This window comes from Epinephelus moara, chromosome 6 (assembly GCF_006386435.1).
Source record: "Epinephelus moara isolate mb chromosome 6, YSFRI_EMoa_1.0, whole genome shotgun sequence".
NCBI classification, from domain to species: Eukaryota; Metazoa; Chordata; class Actinopteri; order Perciformes; family Serranidae; genus Epinephelus; species Epinephelus moara.
The window spans coordinates 31,328,345-31,346,035 of NC_065511.1; the positions used below are offsets into that span (position 1 = coordinate 31,328,345).

At 41.0% G+C, this 17,691-nt stretch overlaps 2 protein-coding genes across 2 annotated transcripts; one reads left to right on the forward strand and one right to left on the reverse strand.

Annotated features, from left to right (window-relative positions):
- Positions 1-14,324, reverse strand: rbfox1l (RNA binding fox-1 homolog 1, like). Its single transcript, XM_050047861.1, has 12 exons — positions 13,906-14,324; positions 7,100-7,336; positions 2,130-2,309; positions 1,962-2,015; positions 1,775-1,867; positions 1,618-1,687; positions 1,475-1,534; positions 1,251-1,386; positions 1,096-1,135; positions 944-1,011; positions 520-601; positions 1-416 (listed from the first exon to the last, which is right to left on the reverse strand). Exons 1-12 carry the CDS (start codon positions 13,990-13,992, stop codon positions 372-374), a joined length of 1,152 nt encoding a protein of 383 aa, XP_049903818.1. The 5' UTR covers positions 13,993-14,324; the 3' UTR covers positions 1-371.
- Positions 14,325-14,821: 497 nt separating this feature from the next.
- rps9 (ribosomal protein S9) lies at positions 14,822-17,679 on the forward strand. Its single transcript, XM_050047869.1, has 5 exons — positions 14,822-14,866; positions 16,149-16,261; positions 16,372-16,494; positions 16,676-16,862; positions 17,418-17,679. Exons 2-5 carry the CDS (start codon positions 16,165-16,167, stop codon positions 17,593-17,595), a joined length of 585 nt encoding a protein of 194 aa, XP_049903826.1. The 5' UTR covers positions 14,822-14,866; positions 16,149-16,164; the 3' UTR covers positions 17,596-17,679.
- The last annotated feature ends 12 nt before the right edge of the window (positions 17,680-17,691 follow it).

Here is a 17,691-nt window from a genome sequence, read left to right on the forward strand (position 1 = left end):
ATATATTACTCAAAAAAAAAAAAAAAAAAAAATCATTCTCACAGTATATTTCACCAGCTCCTGTAGTGTTAGCCAACATCTTTAAATTCATAAAACAATACTCCTTTAAAAGTTTTAAGCAACTGTCTATATATTACACAACATCCTCTCCCAGGTGCTAGGTATTCATCGGTAGGATGGACAGAAAATGGGTCCTAAACTATTTACAACTTCAGTCTGTTTAATGTCTTGAGGAGCGCTTGTGATGGAGGCAGGAAGTAAAACCACTTTTACATTTCCAAGGATCTCACAATCTGTCCTGCAGCGTCCATGGATCAGCCAATCCCAGAGTTCGTAAGAGACGTCCCCCCTCAGGCCTCCTGGTGGGCGGCTCAGTACGGGGTGAAGCGGTTATATCCTCCTCTGTACAAACTGGCCTGTTGACAGAAGCAGTGTGCCAGGTGTGACCAGAGTCTGCTGTTAACCGCAGATGTAACAAGATAGCTTTCAACAGAGGGAGGGTGTTTAGATTCGACTCACCATTGTACCAACTCCATATGTCGTTGTTGGTCCGACTGAGTGGTGGTAGGGATCCGCAGCTGTGGCGTAGACCCGTCCGTATCTGGTCAAAGACATCAAGAGCAGGTGGAAATGTCATCTGCAGCAGCTGGGATTTTAGAAACCCTAACCCTACCTGCTATTTAACCTTATTCTTTTTTAATAATTCAGCAGTTCAATCATATTTTTGTATGTTTTCTCCTCATAATAGACTTCTTCTTTAAATTGTGCCTGAAATTGGTTAAAATTAAAGAAATTTAGTCTAAAAAAATCTGAATCAGCCTTGAAAATAAATCCCAATATACAGACAAGCCTTCTTATCCCCTGAAACTGTCACTCCAGCAGTAAAAGCTGATACGTAATCTTGCTGTGAGAAACATGTGCGGCCTGTGTGTGGTGTTTATACCCGTCACTGTAGGTTGCTGTGGCAGCAGACGCTGACTGAGCCACTCTGTAAGCTGCAGGATAGCCACCCTGCACAGAAAAAATAAACAACATGAATATAGGTACAGTACTTTAAAATTAATTTAATGTGTGTCAAAGTGTGCAACTACTTACATAGACTTCTGCTCCATACAGTCCATCCTGATATACCACCCTGATAAAAGTAAATAACAACAATATGATTGATTTGAATAATTGATTAACTGATTACTTGTTGAAGCTCTAAATGCCTTTAGATCAGGCACTTGTACTCAGACACAGAGTCTTACCCGGGGTAGGCGGGGACAGCAGCAGGTGTGGCTGCAGCAGAGCGAATCGTGTTGTAGACGGCTCGGCCTCGACCACGCAGCGCAGAGCCCCGGTAGGCCAAGGTGGGAGTTGCTACAGGATACGGGAAACTGGCAACTAAATAAAAAGACAATCGTAGAAAAAGTGAATTGCAAGTTGGTGTTCTTCTAACAGTAATAAGTCAGTGTTAGTGAGAGGAACTTACCTGTGTAGAGTTCAGGTGCGTACATCGCCCCCATGACGGGGTTGATCTTCCATCCAGAAGCTTCACAGAAAAAAAAGTGAGAATAAGTTTCACAGAAGCCTCCCAGAATCCTTCAGTTCAATGAGCAAAGATCAATGTATTACTTGAAATTTCGCCATTCACAAGAGGCGTCTGGGGCTTCTTGGTAACGACTCTTGCGGTAGCATTATTAACCTGGGGGGACATGGAACAGGATAAAGACGATGACAAAGGATAATATTAACGTAGAAACCAACACAAAAAGTATAAACTCTTCCGCACCTCGATCTTTCTCCCCTCCACAATCGTCCCATTTAGCTTTTCTCTTGCTCTGTCAGCCTCAGCTGCACTCTCAAAGGTGACAAACCCAAAGCCCTGCAAGGTCACACGATCATATTGTTTGTTTATATTATGTTTTTGTTTGTTAAAATTTCAGTTTTAGCTTTGATAGTATGTCTGTGATGCTCACCTTAGACCCCCTCTCATTGAAGATAATTTCTACATCAAGGATCTTCCCAAATTGCTGAAAATGTCCAAATAAGTATTTCATGTGAATATAATAGAAGAGATAAAGATCATTTTATTTTGTTTACCACTATAAACAACAATTTTATGACTGATATTGAGAAATTCATACCCCAAACATCTGGCGCAGGTCTGGGTCTCTGAAACGAAACGGGATGTTGGAGACATGGAGGCGTTTCGGTTGGGCCTTACCTGACCCCTCCTCGTCACTTCCACTTCCTGCTCCACCCCCTGATGACACGGACACGCTCAAAGACTGGGGGTCAGAGGTCACAGGGGCCAACACATCCTCCTGACAGTGAGAAAGTATGAAAACACGAGGAGGAGGAGGAGGAGGAGGAGGAGGAGGAGGAAGAGGAGAGGAAGCAAGCATGTGGATAGCAAATTAACGGACGAGAAGGAAGAGGACGTGAGAGAACAAACAGAAACAGAAAGATGGAAAAAGAAAGAGTATGAATGAGATAAGAGTGGGTGTGAAGAATGAGATGAGAGTGGGTGTGAAGACAAAACAGGGAGAGGGCATCAGTAGAAAAGCAAAGAAAGAAAGTCAATTCAGAGAACAAATTCGGCAACATTTCTAAGAGAACTCTGAGTCGTGTAAGCATCTCATGGCATTAGGCAAAGATCATTTTCATAAAGTGATTCAAACCAAAGGTCAAAGAGCATTCAGCAACCAGTGATCCCTCTCAGGCAAACGTGAGGAGGCATGAAAAGGGCTCCATTTTAGTGAGGTGTCTCTGAACACATGCCTGTAGAAGGGTATAAAGACTAATGCACTGTACAGTAACAATAAAGATTATAAATCTGACACTAAAACTACGTATGCTCACCCAAGCTGTGGCAAAGAGAGTTAAAGGAGCAGTGTGTAGGATTTAGTGGCATCTAGTGGTCTAACTTTTCCTGGTTAGGATTCTTTGAGTGTCACCGTTAGGAAGTTTTTACCGGGAGCCGAATTATCCGCAGAGGACTCCTCTTCTCCAAAACAAATGGACGAGGTAATTAAAACCGGTAAAAATACTGAATAAAGCAGTCTCATGTTACAAATCAGTGTTTCTCTAACGCTGTTCGGCACATCATAAACAGGCCACTAGCCAAGCACCTGCTAATGTTCGCTCCAGACCTTCAGGAGGTTCTGTCTCACACAGGCTCCACCCTCTACTGGACTCTATGGGTGATACTCTCTGCCAATAATGAGCATGCATTCACCCACTGAAATTTGCTTAAACCAATCAGAACATGCCAACCCAAATACATGCGGACACCACAGTATATAAGGGAGTACCATGACACTATCCGACATTCTTTCTTCTACAGAGACGACAACGATTGCTCACTGTCTTCAACCCCTGCAAGGCTAGGCCATGGCTCCACCCAGTGTGGCTGCCCACTGCCTTGGTTGGCTTGGGCCCCCTGCTTCTCCACTATGGTGGCCAAGATTATAAAGACATGGGTGTACTATGGCGACTAGCTTTTAGCTGGTCAGGATCAGTGTGGCAGGGTCAATATTATGTCACAACAGGGCGTTTAATCATTGGACTCCATCCACTGTACCCATGGAGTCCAGCTCTGCCTTTGTCAGATAGAATGATGGTTACATTATGGTAACCTTAGTTCTATTGGCACAAATGGAGCCCTCTACAGAGGGGCCCTGTCGGTCCTACGCCGCTTGCTGAAGAGAATATATGATGACAGACAGTGTTGTGGTGCTGCCTTACGTACCGTGGGCTCTGCTCATATTTGAGAAGCCACGTCCTGATTGGCTGTCTACAGTTGAGCAAATTTCAGTGGGCAAATGCGTGCTTGTGATTAGAAGAGAGTATTACCCATAGAGTCCAGAAGAGGGCGCCGCTTGTGTTAATAGAACTATGGTTACAATATCGTAACCTCGCAGTGATTCAGACCAGTAAAATCACTGAATAAAGCTGTTGTCTCTTAAAACAATTGCGTTTTTTCAATGCTGAGTGTTGCGAATCGGCTGCTAACTACCATGGCAAATGTGAAAACATAAAAACGAAATGCAAAGGGGCCTATCTAGAGCCAGTGTTTTGTTTATCCGTTCTGGGCTAACGTAGAAACATGACGCTGCAACATAGTGCTCCCTATGTAGATATACACAACTCATTCTAAAGTAACAAAAACACGATCATTTTTAGTTTCAGGTGATTATACACTAAAGAAAACATACTTTTTTTTATTAGACTCCATTTCTACCAATATATCCTCCTAAATCCTACACACTGGACCTTAACATAAAGTTCAGGCGCCACCGAAAAGCAAAAACGACTGTTACTTATTCTCATGTTATCTAAGCATTTGTAAGAATCTGTAAAATATAAATAAAACTATGGTAATATTTAACTAGTTACAATCGCCCCATGCACAAAACTTCAAGGACTAATGTGCCAAAACCAAAACATTCACTAACCCACAATGCACCACGATGCTAGTGTGTGCACGTATATGTATGTGTGTGTGTGTGTATGTGTTGGTCAACCAGCATCATCAACCATTGCAAAAAAAGAATTGTTAAATATATGTTTTTAAGATAAATAAGTCCAAACAAGAAAATAAGAGTGAAAGGGTCTGCAAGAAGAGAAACTAAACACGGTGAGCTTCAGCAGTAAGAGCAAGAAAGAAGAAGACATTAAAAAGCAAAAGAAAAAGTTCTGGAAATGTACTGATATATGAAAAAATCTTTATGCAGACTTGAATATTAGCTTTGTAATAGAGGCAGATAGTGGAGAAGGCCTCAGTGCAGCAGTGAAGGATAAAATTAAATTAAACTAAACAAGGCAAAGAAGGTGCGCAAAAAGCTTTAAAAGGAAGAGGGTGATGTGAAAGGCAAAGAGATCAAAACTGAACGTTCCACAAGGGTCAGTCTGGGGTCACGGTGCTGCTTTTCTGCCAAGGGTTAAAGGTCATTTGTCAAGGGGCATAATTAATAAATAGGGGATACACAGAAAAAGAAACAGAGACACATTCACACAGGGGAGCATTTTACACACATAAACACACACAGGCCAGTGGATTACACTACACTGGTTTACCACAGCTAACTACTGCAGACTACCACATCCACCCACACACACCACAGTGAAGAGGGGAGACAGGGAGAGAGGGTTGAGTTGGGTGGTGGTGTCATGTCACGATGCAGAACTGTGTTTCTGGACCTGAGCGATATTTCAGAAGGGGAAAGGGGGGTCATCTGGCCAGCCTCCCCCTTTGACCCCCTCCCTCCGTGGCGACGTCTCAACTTTCCCCCGAAAATCAGCACGGACCCGAGTATGTCAGGGGCTCTAGTAATAAAATATATAGATGGGGCCACAAAACACCATTTATGAGAGGAGGAAGAGAGATGTGCTGCGGCAGGACACACAGCGGGCCTGCCACACAGATCAGACTAAACACCTCTGTCCTGATCACAGTGGATGTTTTCATGCCTGAAGGAGATTTCATTAGTGTGTGCCATACTGATTAATGTATAAAAGGAGCCCTAAAAACCCTATTAACCTCATAAAAGGGAAAAATCTGCCAGTAGAGTATTTCAACCGGTTTCCAACTAAAATCACATTTGTGTATAGAATTATGTAGAAATTTGTGTCTGTAGTTTTTTGTTGATGATTAGCAAATATAATGCTTACATGCTAAATCTTAGTGTAATGTTAAGGTTCAATATGAGGTGGTTGGATCACTCTTACTGAGAAGAAACAGCAGGATGGAGATAGATTTCTTTCGTGAGCAGCATTTTACTCGTCTTTATACTTAAGCAGGGGTACGTTCAATCTCAAAAAAGTGTGCGCCGCACTGCTATGGTTTTAAGGTTGAACAACATGTTTCTTTGAAACAGTGTGCAACAGGATTTGAGGTGTGTTTTCTCTTGTTTGGTGGGTGTTTCAGAGGTGTTACCAGATCAGCAGTGCTCAGTATATAAATCAGATTCTGGTAGATATTTATGTATTGTACCTACGATTCGTGTGTGAATGTGAGCGTGAATGGTTGTCTCTCTCTCTATGTGAGAGCCTTGCGATAGTCTGGCAACCTGTGCAGGGTGTACCCTGCCTCTCGCCCAATGTCAGCAGGGATAGGCCCTAGCCTCCCCGCGACCACCAACAGGATAAGCGGTTACGGAAAATAAATGAATGAATGAGTGAATAGACGGCACTCGGTTTGTGGTGCTCAAAACACCAAAAAAATACATTTGAAGAACAGCAATGTCTCTCTCCAGAAATCATGACGCGTCCATGAGTAGATGCACACTTCCTCCTGCACGGTGACATGGTTGGTGGGTGTAGTTCCGTAGAAAGAAAATAGTTCCTACATGAAACTGCTCACAAAAATATGTATTTTTGATTTGGGGTGAACTGTCCCTTTAAAAAAAAAGGCTAATGCAGGTTGCTGCACTAGAATCAATGAATATTAAATTTGACTGCAGAAAATATTTGTAACAAATTGATTTTTTATCGGAAAGGTTGAAATATTCCCACTGCACTGGCAGATGTTTTCACCTAATATACTGAAATACGATTTTAAGGACACAATTACATACAAAATGAAATGACAAGATTTATTAGCAGTATGACAAACAAAAATATTATTCTTAAATCAACATTCAAGCAAAAAGTTTTGGTGTTGAAACAGTAAATCCTTTTACAGAATCACTCACACATCAGTTTGAATTCTGAATTGAATGAATCACAAAGACATAACAACAAAGTGTAAGTTATGTAGGCAACATCCTCAACACTCCTAACTGTAAACTGTCAATATCATCACAAATCTTCACAGCTATGATCTCGGAAGGTGATCTGTTTTATTGCCTGCTAAATAAGACACAGGGGAGACGGAAAAGTGGGGATTTATTTTCATCAACAAATCCCCACTCAGCTGCCCCCCCTCACTGTCAGCGGTGTTCCCGTACATGGACACAACAGTGGAAGGGTCTCTAAATATAGAAGGAAACTCTATCTGGCCATGTTCCCCTGATAGGACATATGGATGTACCTGAAGCAGCACGGCTTCTTGTCACATTGACTTACTGCAGATCAGATTTTATTGGGACATGAACTTCGTGTCTGTTCTTACCGTGTTGCTGGACGTCAGAGTGTCCGCCCCGTCGAGCTGAGGGCCCTGATACACTCTGAGTTGGGGATGTTCGGGGTACTCTGAACTGGGGTGTGCAGAAGTGAAGTCAAGAGGTGGCAGTCTGCCCGCAGATGTTGGCGGACCTTGACCTGGTGGTGGGTAGGAGGGAGGAGGGGCGTAGACCTGAGGCAGGGCGGGGTCGCCGCTGCCAGGGCCGGCCTCCTGATTGGGGCCTCCCTGAGGAGAAAGAGAGGGACATGTCAGCCACTGATAGCACACAGAGGTGTAAACCAGTGATACTCCATTTACGGCCCATGGGCCAAATGTGGCCCTTGATAGGGTGCAGGGTGGCTCCCAACCATTTCTGACTCAGAACGAAAACAAACTGATTTACAGTGGCAATTTTTTTGTACTTTGAAAGTAAATACGGTGCCAAATTGTGTAAAAAGCATCAAAATAGAGTTTGTTAAATTACAAAAAAAAATGCTAGGGGAGGATCCCCCGAACCGAGGTCCGAGCTAAGCACCAAATGTTCTTAAATCCTAGAAAAAACCTTGCAAACACCTCACCTGTGCAGAGCTGCTGCAACTGGATTTGCCTCTTGGCCTTTAAAAAAGGCAATTGATTTATTATATATACTGATAAAATATTAATGATTGTTTATAAACTGGTCCTGGCTTCCTGTCTTTTTGTAAAATTGCCCCCCTGGCAAAGCAAGTTGAGTATTCTTGGTGTAAACAAACTAACCACCATGTTGTTCCTGCTCTTCTGCTTTCACTATAATTAGTTGTTGTGAGTTTTATGATGCATAAACAAACAAATCAGATGAACACAAATCTTTCATAAATGTGAGAATGACAAAAATAACATGTATAAACCCGACCTCTAATTGTCTAAAATGCTTATTAAAGCGTTCAAATATTAAGATTAAAAGGATTTCTAATGGCCAGTGGTGAAAGCACATTTACTCGAGTATCCCACTGTACTGAAGTATAATTTTTAAGGTACTTGCATTTAAGTATTTTCATTTACTGCTACTTTGTACTTCTACTCAACAGAGGTAGTTTTTACTCCACTAGATTTATTTGATAAGTTACTGGTTACTGAGCAGATTCAGATTCAGAACAAAAATAAAAAATATAATCAAAGAATAATACTTTATTGTATCTATTTATCTTAAGTGATTCCCAGGAGTAAAATTCATAAGCGACCTGGCATTGTGCAAAGTAAATAAAATTTGTTCCACCTTTACCACCTGCATCACTGAAGTCATAAACACATTAATGTATTAATAGTTATAAACCTATAATATAATACATATTGTTCTGAGATGGCCCATTTGGCATATTGAGAACTTTTACTTTTGGCACTTAAAGAATATATTGATAATACTTTTACATAGGTGAAAAATATATATGAATAAGTCCTCCCTGGCTGCTTACAGCTAGAGCTGTTAATCAATGAGACAATCAACAAAAAATGAATGAGCAACACTTTTTTTTTGAATAAATAATTAATATTTTGTCATTTGTCAAGCAAAAATGACAAATATTTCCTGCATTTCTCTGTTTTATATCAAAGTAAAATCGACTTTTTTGTTTTAGATTGTTGGACAAAAGAACCCAAAAAGTTTTGCACAAAAGTTTTGCACTATTTTCTGACATTTTATAGATAATCAACCAGTTCACTGAAATACTAACAGGTCAATCAATAGACACAATACAGTTTTAAGAGACTAAAACCATGACTGAGACACGTCAAAAGTCAGTAAAGCCTAATTTCAGGCAAATCACACTTAAAAAACAACCACATTTTAATACTGAAGCTGTAACATGTACATTCTAGCATGCATGAACAGAACAACAACAACCATCCCATACAGCCTTAACACAAGTGAATTATCCAAGTTAGAAGCTAAAAGCATCGTCTTACCCCTTTACTGCATTCCTCGATTTCTGATGCATTGTCCAACAACTGCAGCATGTTTTAACGCCAGCTGACCACCCGCCTACCGCACCATAAGTCCTACTGATCCACCAATCACATCAAATGATCGCCAGAGCAAAAGGGACCAAGCCACACCAGCTGTGGTCATCTGTTAACTGTCAATTACCTCACCACCCCCACCCATTCACCCACCCACACTGCCTTCACTTTAAACACTTGCGAACACATGCAGACTGCAGACAAGATGCTACCGTTGCATGTCAGTATGTCATGCTAAAGGTCGGCTCTAAGAATACCATGTTTGAGATGGCAACATGGTTTTATTACTTTTCCACCTACATTTTTTTTTTAAAATAAAACAGCGTATATCTCCACCTTCTACTGCCCTGCTGGGGAACAAAGCTCCATTATTTTCGCAGGAATATTTCTGACTTCATGCTAAAATATCTAATAGCCTAATTATACGTAACTCTTGGTGCAGTAACAACGCAGATAATCCCAGGCTACTAAATGAAATGTATGATTATTTTAGGTCGTACAAACAACAGTAAAAACCCTCATAAAAACACAGCTGGTGTCAGTTAAAATCGTGTCAGTCATTTCAGTGACTAACAAATGGGGTAAACATGAAGCCACAACCAGCAGCTGGTTAGCTTAGCTTAGCATAAAGACTGGAAACAGAGGGAAACAACTGGCCTCGCCTGCAGCTTTAATAGGCTACCTTTAAAGATAACATAAAATAACTAGATATAATATATTGATTGCTAAGCTTTAAAGTTGCTGGTTGGTTGATTTTCTTACCTTTGAACACAACAAGACCAGCACTTTCCCCGTTTCCAGCCTTTATGCTAAGCTAAGCTAACTAGCTTCTGGCTGTAGCTTCATGTTCAGTTGGCAGACATGAGAGGAATTAACTTTTCATCTTGTCAACATATTTCCCAAAAGGTCAACGTATTTGTTTAATTGAGCTTTTTTTTCTATTTGCAGTATTAATATTTTCACTTAATTAAAGGATTACATAAGTTCAGACCGCTAAACTTTCGTGTTGCCTTACATGCAAAATGCCACACGTTTGTCAGCCAGCTTTAGGATTTAGAGGGATTAAATATGATTGAAATCTCTCTCCACTGTCATTTCATAACTTCTCATATATCTCTCTATCAGCTGTTGCACTCAGGAGGTGTGAAAAATTAGAGATACGATATGAAGATGCAGATAGTACAATAAGAAGGAACTGGAGGTTGAAGGAACATTGATTGTGTGTCAAACACTTGAGCCAAGTTTACAAACTGTGTTCATGGAAGTCTTAAGATGGCAGCATTAAAGTCAGATCCGTCTTGTGTTTTCTGTTGTGAAAGTCAACTTTTCCAATCCAGCACCATATTTAAAGTACCACAGGGTAGAATGAACTAAGAGCTCACAACCTCACCAACTGCTCTGTGAGGCAGTACTGACTCACTACTAAGGCACAGCCGTCCATTAAAGAGACAGTTTAAAACAATCAAATGTACATATTTTTTCTCTTACCTGTAGTGTATTAATCAGTCCGGATTGTTTTGATGTGAGTTGCAGAGTGTTGGAGATATCTGCCATTGTAGAGATGTCTTCCTTCTCTCCAATATAATAGTACTAGATGGCACTCGACACTCAAAGCACCAAAAAAAATACATTTTAAAAATGCGGCAGCAATGCCTCTTTCCAGAAATCATGACCTAATTACTCATCATAATTCACAGGCCTTGTTGTGAGCAGTTTAATGTGGGAACTATTTTCTTTTTACTGAATTACACTTGCCAATTGGAAGTAGAAGGAAGTGTGCATCTACTGCTAGCTCACCTAGCACCACTGAGCTAGTTAACGTTACAGCTCAGTGGAGGAGGACGCCATTAATGTTTATTTCTCTCACTGTCATGAGCACGAGCCTCTCGTCCATGAGTAGATGCACGCCTCCTTCTGCGCAGTGATAAAGTTGGTGGGTGTAGAAAGAAAACAGTTCCTACATGAAACTGCTGACAACAAGGGCTGTGGATTATTCTGAGTAATCGGGTTGTGATTTCTGGAAAGGACATTGTGCAGGAAGTGTGCATCTACTCATGGACGAGAGGCTCATACTCATGACAGTGCAAGATGTAAACATTGATGGCGTCCTCCTCAGCTGGGCTGTAACGTTAGCTAGCTCAGTGGTGCTAGGTGAGCTAGCAGTAGATGCACGCTTCCTTCTGCGCGGTGATACGGTTGGAGGGTGTAGAAAGAAAATAGTTCCCACATAAAACTGCTCACAAAAAGGTCTGTGGATTATCTTGAGTAACTGGGTCATGATTTCTGGAAAGAGACATTGCTGTTGAGTTTTTAAAATATATATATTTTTTGGCACTTTGAGCACCACAAGCCAAGTGCCATCTAGTTCCATTATATTGGAGAGAGGGCAGACATCTCTACGGCCGATATCTCCAGCACTCTGCAACTCGTACTAAAATAACCTAGACTGATAAATACCACTACAAGTGAGAGGAAAAATATGTATTTTTGATGTTGGGATGAACTGTCCCTTTAAGCTAATGTCAGCATGCTAAGATGCTCACAATGACAATGCTAACATGCCATCTTGATAAAGTGTGTGAGCATGCTAACATTTGCTAATTAGCATGAACCAACTGACTGGCATTGCCATCTCTTGAGTCATGACGCTAGTGAGAATAAAACAAAGATGGACTAAAAGGTTTTTGGCTTGTGATACAAAACATATTGGAAATGTAATTAATTCAACGTCACTATGTTTTTTTAGAGGGGCCTACCCTACAGGCATGTTTGTTGTTGTCATCCTCTCTAATTTTGGAAGGTAGGCTGTAGTGTAATGATGCACTCTCAGGGTTGTGTTAGTTACAGTATCGTGCTGGAACACGTTTCCACACTTGTCAACACAAACTCTTGTCTGTATTGTGTCTCATTTATCTCAAGAAACAACCAGTGTGTGCCTGCCTGGACCCTCCACACAGACATAAAAGTGACCGCAGAATGAAGATAAGACAATCTGTTAGATACCTCTACCAGTCTTTGTATTCCCACAGACTGTAACGACCAGCCACCGTGCCTGATTTACTATCACAGTGTCAGCAGACATTCAGACACCGTGTCCCCCCTGTCCTCCTTGCAGGCTTTTTTTGATTTCCATTTGTTCCCTCTTTCTCTCGCTTCCCTCCTCAGCTGTCAGTTTGTGGTCAGAGGTCAACGGCTCTGAGCCAGGTGCCTGCTGGGACAGCTGCTACAGGATTTACACACAGACGACACCAAACTGCAGATGTGGCCTTTTAGTGCCGGCCAAGATCCAAATGTTAGCAAACACGAAGCTTATTGAATTAAGCTAAATATCCCTTTTCCCACCCATCCATTCTCTACATCCTGTTCTCTCCTATATGGTTTTCTAATGTAAGATATGTTTGGCTTTTATCAGATCGTTCATAATGAAGAGAAACAGTAAAGTCGGAGGTGAAACAGAAGGCAGACTGTGACATGTGACAAAAGTTCTTGACCAAATTTCAAACCTACATTCTTCAAACAGATGCTGCACTTTAATCATGCAGACATTTCTGCAGAAAATTGCTGAAGGACTGCTCAGTGCTTGGAAATTTACCATTGTAAACTAAAAAGTTCAGGATGTTTTGGAGAAGTATCGAATTTCTCAGCCCTCGAAACTCTCTTTTTGGTTCCAGTCACCTTTAAACAATACCTCTTTCTTCACCTGTTTTCTCAAAGTACACGTCTAAATGTTCTCACATGAATAGTATTGTGCTAGAACAGCTAAATACTCACTATTTAAATGCACAACAGGCGGGATTCACACTTATTTTAAGTAGCGTTAAGTGCCAAAAACAAGATAGGTGACAGAATCTCCTCCTGTGATTATCTGCTCAGGAGAGGAGGGCTAAAAATACAGCTGGTGTGAAGCTCAGAGACAAGGTAGAGAGATACCAGATGCATTGTGGCATTAAGGGTATGTCAGGGACACTTAGAGACACATGGAGACACACACACACACACACACACACTTGCACAGCCTGTTGGAACCACTGAGACCAGTGGACTAAAGATAACCCCTAATGTGTCCTTACTGTTAAGTGAATAAGATCTTTCGCAATCAGTGTGCTTTGCCCAGCTCCCATCAGGGCTTCTTGATTTGTCATTCCTCTTATCCAGTCCCTTTTAAGCAATGCAACACTAAACTAAATTAGATACATGACTCATTTACACAAAGACATCAGGGCCCTTTGGTTTCTTTTGGTAAATTAAATGTTTTCTTCCTCACTAGGAGTTTATTTGCTGCACTGATATTCATTTCTAATACACAAAACTCATCTAGAAATGAGAGGATTATGTGATCAATAGGGAATAAAATTGAATATTTTAGCTCTTTGATGATCAATTAATTGTTTAAGTCATTTTTTAAACAAAAGATGCTAAAGATTAATTTGTTCCAGCTTCTTAAATGTGAACATTTGCTTATTTTGATAATTCCCTTGCCTTCTGTGACAGTAAATATGATTAATTTGGTGTTTTGAAATTGGGGTCACATGTCAACTTGTGGTCCAAGAATGTGTGATGGGCATTTCTGATAATATTATGACATTTCAACAAGAAAATAATCAGCAAATTAATTGGTAGTGAAGCTAATTGTTGTAGGCAGCCCTAAACTCACTTAACTGGATTTTATTCCAATACTTTTTCATATAAAAACACATCCATACTATTATTTCCAACTCTTAAATCTGAGTCACCTTATAAAGACTCAACCGACTGGATATTTTACGATGCATGCTTGTGAGGAAACACATTTATGTACGAGCAAATGAAGGAGAGTTTACCTGAACTATGCTGGGGTAGCATGTGGTTGTCTGTGGGTAGACAGGGAGTCCATAAGGCTGGAGAATCACAGTGGGTGAGGAGAGCATAGCCCAAAAAACACACACAAGAAGACAGGGAATGGTGGAAGATGGGAGGAAAAGGAGAAGGAGAGCAGGGGAAAAGGAGAGGGTTGATATGCACACAGGAGAGCAGGCGATCAGGCTGGAGAAAAAAGAAGAAGAAGAAAAAAATCCCAACAGGAGAACAGATCCAAGAGGGTGAGGCGTGGGGGACGAAGGTTAAGACTCTATTTAACCTCAGAAATGAGTCAAAGGGGAAAACACAGGGAAAGTCCACAAAACAACCGAAGTCCTGTCCAGAAAAGACAGGATATAGAGCAGTGAAAGAGAAAGCAAGTGGGCTTCTGTGTGTCCATCAGTTGATCATGGAGCCTGACAGACAGAAACACATGCTCAGGGTCCCATTTCAGAGTTATATAAATAGTCACCCATGTCCTTCTCTCGCAGTTTACCACCTTACCACCCTCACTCTTACACATGTTGTCAAGCAAGATTTCTCACCACTATACTTGTTACACACTTGTAAAATAACAGGGGCTCAGAGTGAGAGAAACCCCTAAATCTAAATTAGGCTGTTTGTTTTATTGTGTATCCTAAAGTTATATATTCAACCAGCTGAAAGTCCGATAATGTTTCAGCTGTGTGACTTCATGACTCATATTTATGATACACACATATCTGCGGGCATGTAGGAACACTGATATGTATGTTTTCAGCTCGTACCGTCCGTGTATTCAGATGTTTTTTCCTGTTTTACCAAAAGAGTGCGACACCATCAACATTTACATTTCCGTTGGAGCGCTGAGGGGCATGATGGGATATGTAGTGCGTGCGTCAGCACTATAAATCTATGTGAACTTCCTTTAACGTCCTCTTTACTGCGCTAGCCTGAGCGAGACAGGTACGAACCATAGCAGCACTGCTACATTTCAACACAAACTCACTACATTAGGGCCTTTAAACTTACAGAAAGACATAGACAGTGAAAGCAAACAGTTTTATAGGCAATGTGTTTCTTGAATGTCCATTCAATTAATTTGTAACAAACCGTTGAAGTGAAAAGCTAATTCGGCTAAGCTAACGCTAGCTTGTCACATTGAACAACGTGGTGCGGTGCAGCTGCGGCCTAGTCGTATCAGTCGGTGCTAAATAGCTGGTTTCTAACGCTTTTATAGATAATTTATTGTTGTTATAGACACATTTAGTTAACTTTTTTTGGCGTAGCAGTTTTGTAAAGTAATTGTAATCCGCAAGGTTTACCCTAATGTCTTTTCCTTAACGACAGTAAAGCATGACGTTAACATTACGGTGCAACTAAGGTTTACACAGCGACTTTGACTGTACAGATTGATAAAGAATTTAGATTTCTCTGGTATTGTATGTTGAATTACAAATTAAGATTTCTGCACACGTATGTAAGATGAGTCAGCAGAGAAACCGACATAATATGGAGCGAAACAGACAGTCATATCCCTCAGACTTGTTAAGATAAGGATATATTGATTAACATTGAAGCAGTAGTTATGCATTATACTATTGAAAACAATAGTTTTGCTGCAATTTCAGTCAAGTTCTCTGCATTCAGAGGGAATTGGACAAGCTAGTAGTGATGTTTGCACAACTTAGACAGTATACGGTTTACTGTTAATATTGTGGCGTTATTTTGTGTGGATGAATTTCTCATGTACAAACAACAATGCCTTAAGGTCTTTGCAGTAGATCATTAGGGTCATGTGCGTACCTAAAAGAGAATTAATCAAAACTGACCAGAGACTGAAATATTTAAATGTATAAATGCAAATAAAACATGACAGGGTAAGTTAAGGGCAAGGGCTTTTTTGTAAATCATTTTCCTTTTTATAATGCTAAAGTTGTGTTGTTTTAATTCATGAATGTTAGGGCTTTCAAAAATATTTTTTAAAAAAAAACACTAATCCTAGGTTTGAGTCTGTACACAATGTCCTTTTTGAGAAAACAAATGATCAGTAATTTCTGTACCATCACAAAGTGCAAAATTATTTGTTTTTTAATTCCAAATAGCTGTAACAATTGACTGGATGTGTATATACTCAAATTTATGATTCTAAAATGTTTTTTCCTGAATACTTAATATTACCAACCTGTTGTAAAAATAGCTATTTATCTACACTGACTAACCTAATGTCTGATATCTGACATTGCAGGCACTCATAAGCCGCCATGCCCGTTGCCAGGAGTTGGGTTTGTCGCAAGACATATGTCACCCCCCGCCGTCCCTTCGAGAAGTCCCGTCTTGACCAGGAGTTGAAACTCATTGGTAAGTTCTGATTTCATGAATGCCAGCGTAGTTATAAATTATACCCTATTTCCCTCTTTTTGAACTAGAAAGCACTGAACTTGACTGTTACTGTCCCTCCTTCTTTCAAGGCGAGTATGGTCTGAGGAACAAGCGTGAGGTGTGGAGGGTCAAGTTCACCCTGGCCAAGATCCGTAAAGCTGCCAGAGAGCTGCTCACTCTTGACGAGAAGGACCCCAAGCGTCTGTTTGAAGGTATGCAAAATAAGATCAAATACAGGTTTGAGCAGTGTATTGGCCGATGATTTAACTATCAATTGTCAGACTCTTCAATGGTGTCAAGAATTCCTCGTCAATGAGGCCAATAAAGCGCTCTAAACAAATGGCTATATCCACTGTGCCTGGGATTATAAATGGTTCCTGTGTGGTTTTCCAGGTAACGCTTTGCTCAGGCGTCTGGTGAGGATTGGTGTACTGGACGAGGGTAAGATGAAGCTCGATTACATCCTGGGTCTGAAGGTTGAAGATTTCTTGGAGAGGAGGCTGCAGACACAGGTCTTCAAACTTGGACTTGCCAAGAGCATCCACCATGCCCGTGTCCTTATCCGCCAGAGGCACATTCGGTAAGCTCTAAGGCTCCTGGGGATCAAACATCAAATGATAAGGGGGTCACAAGTCTTAATGAGGGACTCATCAGAAACTCAATGCTTCCTCTTTCATCAGAGGACCATCAGCTTGTAACGTTCTCCGCTGAGATCAGTTAAACATTTCAACAAGGTCAATTCGGTATCAAAACCGTATACCTTGTCAGTAGACATTGCCCAGAGCCAATCCTGCCACGGAGGGCTTGGACTGTGCCACTGGTGTTGTGGCTGTCAGGTAAGGTACGGGGGATTGCACCTCGGGCAATTGTAGTATTCACTCTACACCGTGTGTGTTGTGGTGTACTAAACACTCAGGCTGATGATTTAACTCCTATATATTCAGATTCTCTGTGGTGTCAAGAATTCCTCGTCAATGAAGCCTGCAGTTAATTAATATCACTAGCCTATGCACATGAAGAAGTAATCCAGTTGGATAAAAATGGTTTGACACTTTGTCATCCAGTTAAATCTCTTAACTCTTCAAAATATGAAATGAAGTGTTTTTTAAAGTCCTACCTTGTTATGTCTTGGCAGTGTGCGCAAGCAGGTGGTGAACATCCCCTCCTTTGTGGTCCGCCTGGACAGCCAGAAACACATCGACTTCTCCCTGAGGTCACCATACGGTGGTGGACGCCCAGGCCGCGTCAAGAGAAAGAACGCCAAGAAGGGCCAGGGTGGAGCTGGAGGAGCTGACGATGAGGAGGAGGATTAAGAAGGATGTCGTCCGGGGAGTGTTGTTATGATGCTTCCTGTCCTGTAAAAAATTTCAATAAAATGTTTTGGTCTGACCAGAAAACTGAGTTGTTGG